Here is a 13,081-nt window from a genome sequence, read left to right as displayed (position 1 = left end):
CCATATTGTGAAAGGACATCTGATAAGGCGCCGACATACCCTGTGAAACATTTATAATTCATTCCCTTATCATAACATAATAAAATCTATTCTTTTTCCATTTATCATTTTCAACATTACATTAAATTTATACATATCAATTTTTTCATGAATTGATTAAACAATGTGAAGAAATCCTAATACTCTCATATCTTACGATTAACTCTAACGTAGACTCCTGGGTAGTTTGGTCTAGCACATCCATATCCCCATGAAGTAATACCGACTAACACCCATCTGCCATTGTCATTCACTACGAGAGGTCCTCCAGAATCTCCCTGTAGAATTCACAAATTCTAAACAAGAACCATACTTTTAACTATACTCAATTTTTTTTAATGAGGCGCATTTGCACTGACTCACAGCGGTGCCCCTTTTGCTCGAAAAAAGGTTCCTGCTATCTGATTGGTTAGAATTATCTTGTCCAACCAATCAGCGATCAGGAAACTTTTCCGAGCTAAAAGGGCAACCCTGCGAGTCGGTGCAAATCTGTCTCACTAAAAAGAATTAACTATATCGTATTGAAAGGAAGCGTATAGTTAATGCGTTAAAAAGATAAAAAGATAACAATGATTAAAGTATTGCCAAAATTTAAATGAAAGGAAGAAAGACTTTATAAAGGAGATTAAACGCTTCAAAAAGACATTAAAAAATGCCATTGCTATGAATTCAACTTACATAATTCAATACAAACTAGTAAATCATCTACATGTTGATTGGATTACATAGTCCAGTACTGGGGCCTGTAAGGCCATTCAGTACCGTATATATACATACACACATACACATATATATATATATATATATATATATATATATATATATATATAAATGTATATATCTTTAATGTGTAAGCTACTTAATACAATATATAGAAAATTTACAAAGATCATATTAAGCCGAATAGAAAGACACCTATACATTAATCACCCAAGGGAGCGGACAGGTTTTAAAAGCAGGTAATCAACAACTGGCCATATCCCTGTACAGCCATAGTGAAAAACCACTATGTATGGCATTTATAGACTATGAGAAACCTTTGATTCTGTCAAACTCCAGCAGTAATGAAAGCACTTCAAAAGTAAGGAACAGACGAATCTTAAGTTAAAATACTTAAGGATATCTATACAGATAATACAGCAATCCTGAAACTACATAAAGATAGTGAGAAAATTCCAATCGAGAAAGGAGTTAGACAGGGACACCCCATCACTCCTAAATAATCCACAGCAAGCGTGCCTAGAAGAAGATTTTAAAATTTTAGGTAAGGAAAATGTAGGAATAAACATTAACCGGATACCTTAACAACTTAAGATTTACAGATGTCTTAGTTCTGTTCAGTGAATAATGGGAGGAATTGGAAAAGATGATAGAAGATTTTAATAGAGAAAGCAAATATGAAGGACTGAAAATTAATATGAGTAAAACTAAGAATGAAACAGAAAGACAATAAACAATGGTTATGAACGAACTTCCAGAGATTATTAATGTATAAATGTAGGCCTACTTAGAACAAATATTAACTGTTTCCTCATGACGTGAGACAGAAATTATAAGAAAGGGTAAGCCCTGAATGGTGAGATTTTGGTAATTAAAATGAAATTATGAAATGTAAAATGCCACTTTCTCTAAAGAGAAAAGTATTTAATCAGATGGTTGTACCAGTATTAATTTATGCATGAGAAACTTGGAGCTTTACTAAAGCCTTAACACATAACCTAAGTACAACTTAAGCAGCTATGGAAAGACGGATGATGGGATAAACCCTAAGAGACAGAAACAGAGCAACATGGATACGAGAGCAAACTAAAGTAGAGGGTATACTAAAAACAAGTAAGAAAAAGAAATGGATGTGGGCAGGACATATAATGAGAATGACATATAATAGATGGACTTTAAGAATAGCAAAATAGGTCCCTAGAGATTGCAAACGAAGCAGGGAAGTTAAGAGAAAACGATGGGCTGACGATATAAGAATATTTGCGGTTATAGACTGGTGTAGAGAGACCGTAAACAGACGGGAGTGGAAGGATATCTCTGAAGCCTAGGTGCTGCTTTGGACTATCAACGGCTGTTGCTGCTGCTGATATATATATATATATATATATATATGTGTGTGTGTGTGTGTGTGTGTGTACGTGTGTATGCATACAAAAGATTAAAATTCCGCAGTAAACAAAATGTCTTACGATCATTTCTTTTAGTAAATTCCTGCTTAGAGAAAATAGTTTCCTAAGTAAGATTTGTTTACCTAGCCACACGTATAGCTTACCTGGCAAGCGTCTTTGCCACCCTCCGGGTAACCTGCGCAAATCATGTTGTCTGTTACTTCTCCATAATAGTTTGCATTACAAGCGGTGTTGGTTATTATAGGCACTTCTACTTCATTAAGAATATCCGGTTGAGAGCCACCTGGTTGAAGTAAATAGTAACATCTTGAGATGTTTTGTTTCTTTAACTTTACTGTTCATACATTAAATAAATCTATTAAGGCTTCGTCTTTCGAAATCTCCGTTAATGAAAATAGCAAAACACTCCATATTTTTTATAAGGAAAATAAAACAGACAATTTAATTAGCTTTAAGACAATCTAGTATATTAGCGACCAAATCTTAAAAGTTTGCCAAATACTTCAAGCTTCTACTCTAGTTATTGGCAGATTTACATCAAATAAATGATATTTTAGATTAACTAATATTTACATTTAATTTATGTTTATCTTATAGTTCTAGCCTTTCTTAGAAGATTCAATAAGGCGCTTGTTTAGAAATTATTATCCTTAAACATGAGATCCTAAGTGATAAGTCATACATACATACATATATATATATATATATACATACATATATATATATATATATATGTGTGTGTGTGTGTGTGTGTGTGTATGCATATATATATATATATATATATGCATACATATAATCATACACACACAAACACACACACCTATATATATATATACATATATATATATATATATATATATACATTAAGAATGAAAATTAAGCTTTAAAGATGCAAGAATGAAATGAGTAAAATTTTAATGAGAGGATCAAAGAATTTATCTCTATTGAAACCAGTAAGCGTTAACATCTTTACCTTCAGCCAGTGTACCCCAGCCAGATGTAACGGCTTTGAATCCATTGTAATTTTTAGAAACGTCAGGGAGACAGACAGGCTTCACTCTTTCACTAAAGGTTGCAGGAGAGTAAATCCAGAGAATTCCTATGTCATGATCCAGTGTTGTTGAGTCATAATAAGAGTGGTGAAAGATTGCAGCCACGCCAATCCTTTGTTGGACCGACGTTGGATTATTCAAGTCATGGGCTCCAAGAAGAACTTCTGTGTATGTATTTTGATCGTATAGCTCACTTATCCTGTAAAATAAAAGTAACAAGCAAATTACGTCTCGAGTGATGAAAAGGTCAGAATAATGCATCATATCAGTATGAATGATTATACATTTTGGAAGTATATGTTAAGATGCATTCAGGCTAAGAAAAATCATAAAATCTAATCATTAGTTCTAAATTTAGTAATTTCGTTTCTGGATCTTGTTTATGTGAATAGACCAAATGCCTGTGTGTATGAGTCATGTGTTACCTCTGCTGAAATTATAAAGTGACATTTTCATCTGATATAACTAGACGCTGTTGTAGTCATTTAATTATACGCATTGTTAATTAACCTAATTAAAATGGTTAATTACAAATACTTTTAGTTAGGGCCTATTAAATTCGTTTAAAATTAAATCATAGTCGAAATCTCACGGATTCATCAAAAGAAGGGAAACATTACTGTAGTTGACGTAAAAGATCATATTTTCTATATCTACTGTATACGAAAGTTTGGAAATCTAACCATTAAACTTATCTAAAGAAACTTAAAAAACGAATGAATGTTACGCCAAAAAAAAGGGTATTAATTGGCATATTTTGCTTCTTACCTTACGATGCAGTGTGCTGCCGTTACAACAGTTCCGTCATTGAGCAAAGAGCCTCCGCAAAAGACGTCATTTGTTCCAGCATAAACAATCGCTACTTGCCAAGGGTACTCATTGATTTGCGTCTCAACTCCTCCAACAATGCGGATGCCACGGTTCACGGTACCGCAAGGTTCTGTTACAAACAAGTACAAAGATGATAATTAGTACAGGTAGATACTTGACAAAATCTGAAGTATGAAACCAAGTTACGCTCTTTGAATCTAAAGGTAAGTGGTAATGCATGTAAAAAAAAAAAAAAAAAAAAAATCTACTTTTGATCATCTAATTTCTGGTATTCTTATTTATATATTTTTAACTTGTTTATATTTTCATTCATTTATTTATATATTTACTGAGAGAGAGAGAGAGAGAGAGAGAGAGAGAGAGAGAGAGAGAGAGAGAGAGAGAGAGAGAGAGAGAGAGAGAGATGTTACCTCCTTTACTGAAAATATTTTTAAGAATTAATTATCGAGGCTTGAACAGAACTCATTGATAAAAATGTCTATATTTCAGTTTTTTTATTAGTGTCAGAGATATCAGAAAAAATCATGGAAATGTTGATACAATAATCAAATTTGGCACAATTGTTCTTCAAATCACATTGATCAAATCTCCCCGAATGCCCAATTGAAAATCCAGGATGGTGGCCAATTTCAAGGTGCCAGTAATTTTTCATGATAGCCACTAAATTAGCTTCACGAAGTTGACAATCTACTTATAAATATTTCTACTTGTCCGAGCTGCATGATCTAGTTTCTACAAAGGTAGCAAAGTGTGTGTTGGGATAGGAAATCAAGTGAGCGAGTGGTTTCCAGTGAGAGTGGGGCTGAGACTGGGATGTGTGATATCCCCATTGTTGTACAACTTGTTTGTTGATGGAGTGATGGGAGAGGTGAATGCTTGAGTGCTTGGTCGAGGATTAAAACTGGTAGGCGAGAGTGATCATGAATGGGAGGTAAATTAGTTGTTTGTGGATGATACTGTACTGGTTGCAGACTCGGAAGAGAAGCTTGGTCGATTAGTGACAGAGTTTGGAAGGGTTTGTGAGAGAAAGAAGTTGAGAGTTAAAGTGGGTAAGAGGAAGGTTATGAGAAGCAGAAGGGAGGGTGGTGCGAGGTTGAATGTCATGTTGAATGGAGAGTTACTTGAAGAAGTAGATCAGTTTATGTACTTGGGGTATGTTGTTGCAGTAAATGGTGGAGTGAAAGCAGGTGTACATCAGAGAGTGAATAAAGCATGCAAAGTGTTGGGGCAGTTAAGGGAGTGGTAAAAATAGTGGGTTGGGTATGAATGTAAAGAGAGTTCTGTATGAGAAAGTGATTGTACCAACTGTGATGTATGGATCGGAGTTCTGGGGAATGAAAGTGACGGAGAGACAGAAATTTTGGGTCTGTTGTTGCAGTAAATGGTGGAGTGGAAGCAGGTTTTTGTCAGAGAGTGAATGAAGGAGGCAAAGTGTAGGGCTCAGTGAAGGGAGTGGTAAAGAATAAATGGTTATGCATGAACGTAAAGAGAGTACTTTATGAGAAAGTGATTGTACCCACTCTGATGTATGGATCAGCATTGTGGGGAATGAGAATGACGGAGAGACAGAAATTGAATGTGTTTGAGATGAAGTGCCTGAGGGGTATGACTGGTGTAACTCGATTAGGAACGAAGTAGTGATGGTGAGAACAGGTGTAAGAATTGATTTAGCATCTAGAGTGGATATGAATGTGTTGAGGTGGTTTGGCCATGTTGAGAGAATGGAAAATGGCTGTCTGCTAAAGGTGATGAATGCAAGAGTTGATGGGAGAAGACAAGAGGAAGGCCAAAGTTTGGGTGGATGGATGGAGTGAAGAAAGCTCTAGGTGTGAGAGAGGCCAGAGAGTGTGCTAGAAATAAGAATGAATGGCAACCGATTGTCATGCAATTCTGGTAGGCCCTGCTGCTTACTCTGGTCGCCTTGGTGACCGCGGAGGTAGCAGCAGTTGAGGATTCAGTGTATGAAACTTCATCTGTGGTGGATAACAGGGGAGGGTGGGCTGTGGCACCCTAGCAATACCAGCCAAACTCAGCTGAATCCCTCGTCAGGCTAGGAGGAGCGGAAAGAGGAAAGGTCCCCTTTCGTTCATTTGTTTGATGTAGGATACCCCCTAAATTTGGGGGAAGTGCCTTGGTAAATAGATAGATTTCTGCTTGTCCGAGTTACATGATCTAGATACGGATTCCAATGTTTTCAATCTAGTAAAGTAGATTTTATATAGCATACTGACACATTTTCCACTAAAAAGTTACTGTTTATAAAGTAAACTGATAGGCCTATATATGTTTGAAGATTTTACTATTTGTAAAGCACACTGCCATATTTTTCACAAATTTTCTCATAGCAGATCCATGGTAAACTGCATTGGCTTGCAGGCTAAACTGAATGAAGGTAGACCACTGAAGGTATCTGCAAGTGACGGAGTACGTTTCACTTTAAAACTCTCAAGCGAATGAAGTTGGTAAAGTTCTTGATGGAGTGATTGGCGGTTGCTATCTAGGGAGATTGGTGATATCACCGCTGTGAAACTTGCCATGAAGTTCAGTGTTACTTAAGTAGGAAATGCATATTGACATTATCCTGCATATTGACATTATCCTGCTACTAGTATTCCAAATGCTGTCTAACTAAACCCAAATCGGTTAGACAGCCACACCTGAATGGACAGGATGTGCCAGCGCTGGAGACCCGAGCCAAGGATAATGGGGTTTTAGTTATCTGGAGGGTGTACAGGTTACATGGGCCTTATAAAATAAAGCTACAAATATCTCTAGCATGGTAGGACCCATAATGTCCAAGATTCTTGGCAAGGATGAACCTGCTATCTTCACCTCGAGCCTCTACTGACCATGGATGCTTTACCAACACCCAAGCACTGAAAATGCTAGTGGTGAAAGATAAGAAAGTTCCAGAGCTACCGGAAGAATATACCAATATTTGATCTGGATCCATCACACAAAACTCCTATCCTCCTCTAGTAGTAAGCCAATACTTATCAGCACTACAGTCGATGTTGTCATACTTGCAAAAGGAACATTCTTGGTTGGAAGAATTCTTCCCCACTGAGAGTGTGACTAATGCAGTTAGCATCACTTGGTCAGCCCACCATGCAACAACGAAGTGAAGCCAACCATTTGAAGTAAGCATTTCAGCAATGATTTCTCTGTGGCAAGACCAAGCTCAGTATGTTGCAACGATGAAATATCCCAGGGTAAAGGTCCAGGATACAGTGGCTCTCCTGAACCCAGGGCAGACACCTGTGATTGCTACTGACCAATCGTATGCTCTGGCCAAACAAATATAATGGCCATGGCACGAGTAAGGATTCGTCCTGTTGAATAGGTGTGAATACAAAAAGGAGAGATATTGCAGATATGTTGGATAACCCTAACCCCTATTGCAGCGAGATTTTGGGAGGAATGACAGCACAGGAGGATGCAAGTGCTTACAGTCAACGCTCCCCTTTACATAATTTTGCAGTTGCACATGGCAGTAGTAGACGCTGGAGAACCAATGGTATGGTTTGAACATCGTGAGTAACTTTTTCTGCTTTTCGAGTACATTATCATCTAGAAAAAGGGGGAACTAGTTTCTAGTATTGCCAAGTGCCATTTTCATAAATAGAGTGCCATTGTCTGCTTTTCACTGCATAAGAAACAAGTTTGTTTCCAGGCCAAACAACATAACGCAAGTAAACAGTATAAGTAATAAGCCGAGAATACGGGTGCCCATCTTGAAAAATATGTCACTTTGCTTTATAAACAATAAATTCTTGAAAAATATTTGTCATTTTCCTTCGAAAACATCAAAATATACTTCAGTAGGCTTAAAAACAGAAATTAACATCTAAATCATGGCAATCACACAACCACAAATAATTCTGAGGAAAACATCAACTTTGGGCTACTAATTTAGCGGCCATCTTAGATTTTCAATTGGCCAATCATAGTGGTATCACTTTGAAAAGACGTATGTCACATTTCATGCGTGTATCATCATTTGCACATTTCCACTGAAAAATTACTGTTATCTGTTCGAGTATCTTCATAAATGATTGCTCAAAGAAAAACTACAAGTACCAAATTGGCATAACAATTCAGAACTTTACTTACCACAGGGTGCTCCTTCTACATCACTTGGCTGAGCTGTGGTTGTTGGCACTTCTGAAATTAAGAAAATAATATTGCTCACCACCAATTTTTTATGTCCAATGGAAGTTTTTAACTTTTATTTTACTTATTTTTCCCAAATATAATCACTGTATTTCATTTCCATCTGTTTCTGTTTCTGTTTATTTATTTTACAGATACAAATAGTCATTCATGAAAGCTTATAGTTGAGACAATAGTTTTCTACAACTACCACTAATACAGTTAATGAAAATAGTAATAATAATAATGATAATAATAAAAGAAGTAACATTACAAAGTGTTATTTCAAAATTTAAAAAAAAAAAATTTCCTTAGATATTGTGTGATGTTTTTAGGAAGCTACTACCAAGGAATGAATAACTGAAAGAAAATGATATATGATAAAGCAGACATGTTGCTTTGTTTAGACTTGAACAATAAGGGTTTTAAAAAATAATAAAAACACTTGAATGAATTAAACCTTAACTACTATGGTGTAGGGGAATGATTTTAAGTGCGATCAGAACATTTGTGATTTGCTCAGTCCCATTACATGGAACTTGTTGTTTTCCTAGCTTTTTAAAACTCTTTCCCCCTCCCCCGTGTAAAACCTAACATATATCTAATTCTGGTCTGTAGGTTGTAAGACCAGGGGATAAGGTGGATTATCTTTACGTACCTGAGGCCGATATTCTGCAGGAGAAGCCCATCCGCGTTCTTCTACTAGATGTGGTTCTAAAGTAAATTCTCATTTGATTATTGCTGCTTGATTCTGTCAGTCCATCCCTCTTTCCACAATGCCTGTGTTATAGAAAGATTTGATGGAAGTTACTTCTTGTTATATGAAGGAAAAAAAGTTTGTTTGTAGGTAGATTAACATATATTTGAATATTCTCTGGGAAAACTAATTTAGTCGTTAAAAGTTCGGGATATTTTGCACCATGTTCACTTGAAAACCACATTCTTTATCATATCATTCCTCGACGAGTTTGTTCTTTCTCTTTACATTCTGTTTTACTCTCCAGTGAAATTTTGTTTTCAACAAAGCCGTTTTAGGCTTTGACCGTGTACACCAGGCCTGGGCTACTCAACTCTTAGAGGAACACCAAGGCTCAACTGGCCGCCCGCGGTACGAGGGAGTATTGTAACTGCACCCCAGGCTCCAGGAGTATAAATGTACAATTAAATAAAATGAAGGTCATGGGGACGGATTCTTAGAAATGCATTGCCTCGACTGACTGCAGGATAAGTTAGGGGTCTATCATTCATATGTATTTAACCTACTGATGCTCACAGGGCCTTGGATGTAAATCTTAATTAATGTCTTACAATAATAATAACAGAAAATGGGATAAATCAGTTGAGGTGGCGATGTTTATTGGGAGTGGGGCACGGGTGAGTTTTGGCATGAGTTATGTTGTTTTTGACGTGTCTGGTGTAATCTAGAGTATATATATTACATTTTATCGTAATCAGAAGGGAGGCTGATTAACCAAGATTTCGGGAACTGGCAAGAAGAAGGAAGTGCCATTCCTCACACCGAACTATAATAACATAAAACAGTAAATATATCATCCTCTTTATAAGTGTCTGAAAACTTGTAGTTATCATGTAAAAGAGGCTAGTAAATATTATTTCTTTATAAGTATCTTAAAATTAGAAATTTTAATTATTAGAGAAAAATTTCTCGTTCTTTGTGTGAGCAATTTTCTCAGTGGAGAAACATAACACAAAACATCAAGCATATATAGATTTTATCCATTTCTAATTTATATCTACAAGTTGTTATTTGAGAGAAGAAAACTCGAAATATCTTTTAGAAGTGTAAACTTTTTTTTTCCTTTAAAATGTGTTTTATTTATATTGATTTTACCATTTGAAAGAGGGAATATGTAATTAATAATTATCTCATGGGATTACTTTGCTGTAATCTGGTAGTTTTATTCTCTTGGTTGGATGTAAAATACTTATCTGGATATTTACGTATGTCTAACTGGACCTTTAAACAAAAAAGTTGATAATTATTATATTCACTAGGGAAGAGTATTCAATGTCTCTTATTTCCTTAAGCTTCAGTTTCACCAACATTTTCAGATTTTAGTTTTTTGTTTCGTGGAAAATATATAACAATCATCCAAAAATAAATTTAAGTTTATCTTTGATATGTTTATTTTTGAAGATATATCTCTTACAGGAAGAATTTTGGGTTTGATTCTGATTTATTCTCGAACTTAAAGCTAGATGCACCTCAATTATCCTTCAATTTCTCGTCGCTCCACTTATCTGTAACAAATGAATAAGCTCATCAACGAGTAGCCATAAAACAAATTCAAAGCTCATTACGTGCTGCTGAAGCATATATAAATCTGAGCAAGTCCTCATGAATATCTAAATTGATTTAAAGTTAAAAAGTTAAACCTTACAAAAGTTTGTAATAGTGAGAGTAAAGCAATAATAACAACGTTGTGTTGTTTTGTCCTAAAAAAGGGATGTTTAGCTTGACCATATGTCTTCTTGCTCATTCATCATCCGCGGTTAACTGGTCCTCCTAGGACCTAGGTCCTATGTTGGGTGTGCAGGGGTATTAAGAACAAAGTGTGATAATGACCTGTCCCTTTCTTTTGCCTCTAATAGACTACATTTAAACTTGCAATCCAATGAAAAGTAGTAGGTTGGTCAGGGCACCAACCACCCGTTGAGATACTACCGCTAGAGTTGCGGGGTACTTTGACTGACCAGGCAGTACTACATCGAATCCTTCTCTCTGGTTACGGTTAATTTTCCCTTTACCTACACACACACCGAATAGTCTGGCCTATTCTTTACATCGTCTCCTCTGTCCTCATAACACTGACAACACCAAACAATTTTTCTTAATCCAAGGGGTTACTGCACTGTAATTATTCAGTGGCCACGTTCCTCTTGGTAAGTAAGGATAGGAGAGACACTTTAGCTATGGTAAGCAGCTCTTCTAAGAGAAGGACACTCCAAAATCAAACCATTGTTCTCTAGTCTTGGATAGTGCCATAGCCTCAGTACCATGGTCTTCCACTGTCTTGGATGAGAGTTCTCTTGCTTGAGGGTACACTCGGGCATACTATTCTCTCTTATTTTCCTTCCTCTTACTTTGTGAGAGTTTTTATTGTTTATATAGGAGATATCTAATTTAATGCTGTTACTGTTCTTAAAATATTTTATTTTTCCTTGTTTCCATTCCTCACAGGGCTATTTTCTCTGTTGGAGCCCCTGGGCTTATAGCATCCTGCTTTTCAAACTAGGGTTGTAGCTTAGAATTTAATAATAATAATAATAATAATAATAATAATAATAATAATAATAATAATAATAATAATAATAATAATAATAATAATAATCCTGACTCACTTTTTTAACAGATTTCCACCAGTTAAGGTCACATAAGAGCTCCTGCAGTCCCTCATCCTAAAAATACTGCATGAAATCATTATTGTGGAGTATTCAGAGGTTCCCTGTAATGAACAACAGTAGTCATTAAAGGAATAGAATTTAGATAGATAATATAAATCTTCCCCTATATCAAGAGTTGAAAATCACTGAAGTCATAAACATCCTAGAATGAAGTGCATCGTGGTTCAGAAGAGGATAAAGTGATGTTTACTTGTTCGTTCAACAATCAAAATTGATATGAAAGCATTTTGCTGGTTGCATTGATGATCCCTTCCATCATATGGCCATAATTACAAAATATTGAAATGATTAATTAGTTTTATGAAGTTAGACCTATAGAAATGGATAAATAAAGGGTCAAATGCTGAACTCAGAAATTTCCTCTCTTGTATAACTATGCACCAGTTACAATCATTTATTTATTATCTGTTTTTTTTTCTATTATTATTATTATTCTAAACGAAGAAAAATGTAGAGACTAGCATCGAGAACAGTCTTTGTAATATCTATTTTCGTATATAATGAGTTTCAATTTTCAACACATTGTTAGGAAACAAACCTGGAAGTTCCATCGACAGCTTTCCCACCTTGGGTATCTTCCTGGAAAATTCCTCGACTTAATATTGAGAGTTTCACCAGGTTGTATACTATAAGAGCCACATGAGAGAAACTCAGATCGATCTAGAAAAAAACACAATTGATATGTCAAGCATAGGAATATTAGTAACAGTGAGTTTTATTGTCGATAGGATTGCCATAAATATCAGTTCTGGTTGCATGTAATTAGTTACTTTTTTAAAAATTTATCATTTCATGTAAAAATAAAGAAATTTTAGACCATACCTTGCTGGATATTCAATTCTTTAATGGCTGAGTCTAAGTATCGTGACGTTGAAAGCCCTCTGGGTATAACATGTGAGCCATTTCTTGAAAGCCATCTGGGCATAACATGTGAGCCATTTCTTGATTGATGTGTAAACAATCCTTTACCCACAGGGTGAAATATCCATCTGAAGTGAAGAATTGAAATACTGATATGAGTGAAGATATAAATTGATTGATCTTATGACGTTGTGAAAAATTATGAATTTGAAAATTCTTAAATATTTGTGATTACGTAATTGAAGGGCTATTGTCTTTTGCCTTGAGTTCCTTGTTTAATAATTCCGAAAGTCTTGTTAAACTGTTTTCAAGGTAAATTACAATCTAAAATGTTTGTTATTCTAATGCCAGAATAGGCAAATATTGTCTCTTCATACGCAATCTTGATTAAGTTACTTCTCGTACTATATTTTCGTCTTCGTTATTCAAAACCTTTTACTCTTCCTTGCAGTATTGTTTTATCTAGTTTTATGGTTATTAATTGCTTTACTTCTTTTCCTTTATATATGCTTTCGAGCCTTTGTTTTTATCGATATTATCATAGTCAAAATTATCTTCGATAACTTCGTAAATAGTGTAAAAATATGTTTT

General features: G+C 35.3%; 1 protein-coding gene across 1 annotated transcript in view; it reads right to left on the bottom strand.

Moving 5' to 3' along the window:
• LOC137642524 (transmembrane protease serine 9-like) overlaps positions 1 to 12,612 on the bottom strand; it is a 24,876-nt gene extending 12,264 nt beyond the window's left edge. Inside the window, exons 1-10 of the mRNA XM_068375153.1 lie at positions 12,452 to 12,612; positions 12,168 to 12,289; positions 11,567 to 11,670; positions 8,862 to 8,983; positions 8,165 to 8,215; positions 3,989 to 4,160; positions 3,142 to 3,419; positions 2,312 to 2,451; positions 197 to 317; positions 1 to 40 (exon numbers count right to left, since the gene is read on the bottom strand). The exon at positions 1 to 40 is cut by the window's left edge and continues 92 nt beyond it. Coding sequence (XP_068231254.1) covers positions 1 to 40; positions 197 to 317; positions 2,312 to 2,451; positions 3,142 to 3,419; positions 3,989 to 4,160; positions 8,165 to 8,215; positions 8,862 to 8,983; positions 11,567 to 11,670; positions 12,168 to 12,289; positions 12,452 to 12,554 — 1,253 coding nt within the window. The 5' untranslated portion in view covers positions 12,555 to 12,612. The remainder of the gene's footprint in view (positions 41 to 196; positions 318 to 2,311; positions 2,452 to 3,141; positions 3,420 to 3,988; positions 4,161 to 8,164; positions 8,216 to 8,861; positions 8,984 to 11,566; positions 11,671 to 12,167; positions 12,290 to 12,451) is intronic.
• Positions 12,613 to 13,081: the final 469 nt, after the last annotated feature.

This window comes from Palaemon carinicauda, chromosome 6 (genome assembly GCF_036898095.1).
Source record: "Palaemon carinicauda isolate YSFRI2023 chromosome 6, ASM3689809v2, whole genome shotgun sequence".
NCBI classification, from domain to species: Eukaryota; Metazoa; Arthropoda; class Malacostraca; order Decapoda; family Palaemonidae; genus Palaemon; species Palaemon carinicauda.
This window is presented reverse-complemented; position numbering and strand designations above follow the sequence as displayed.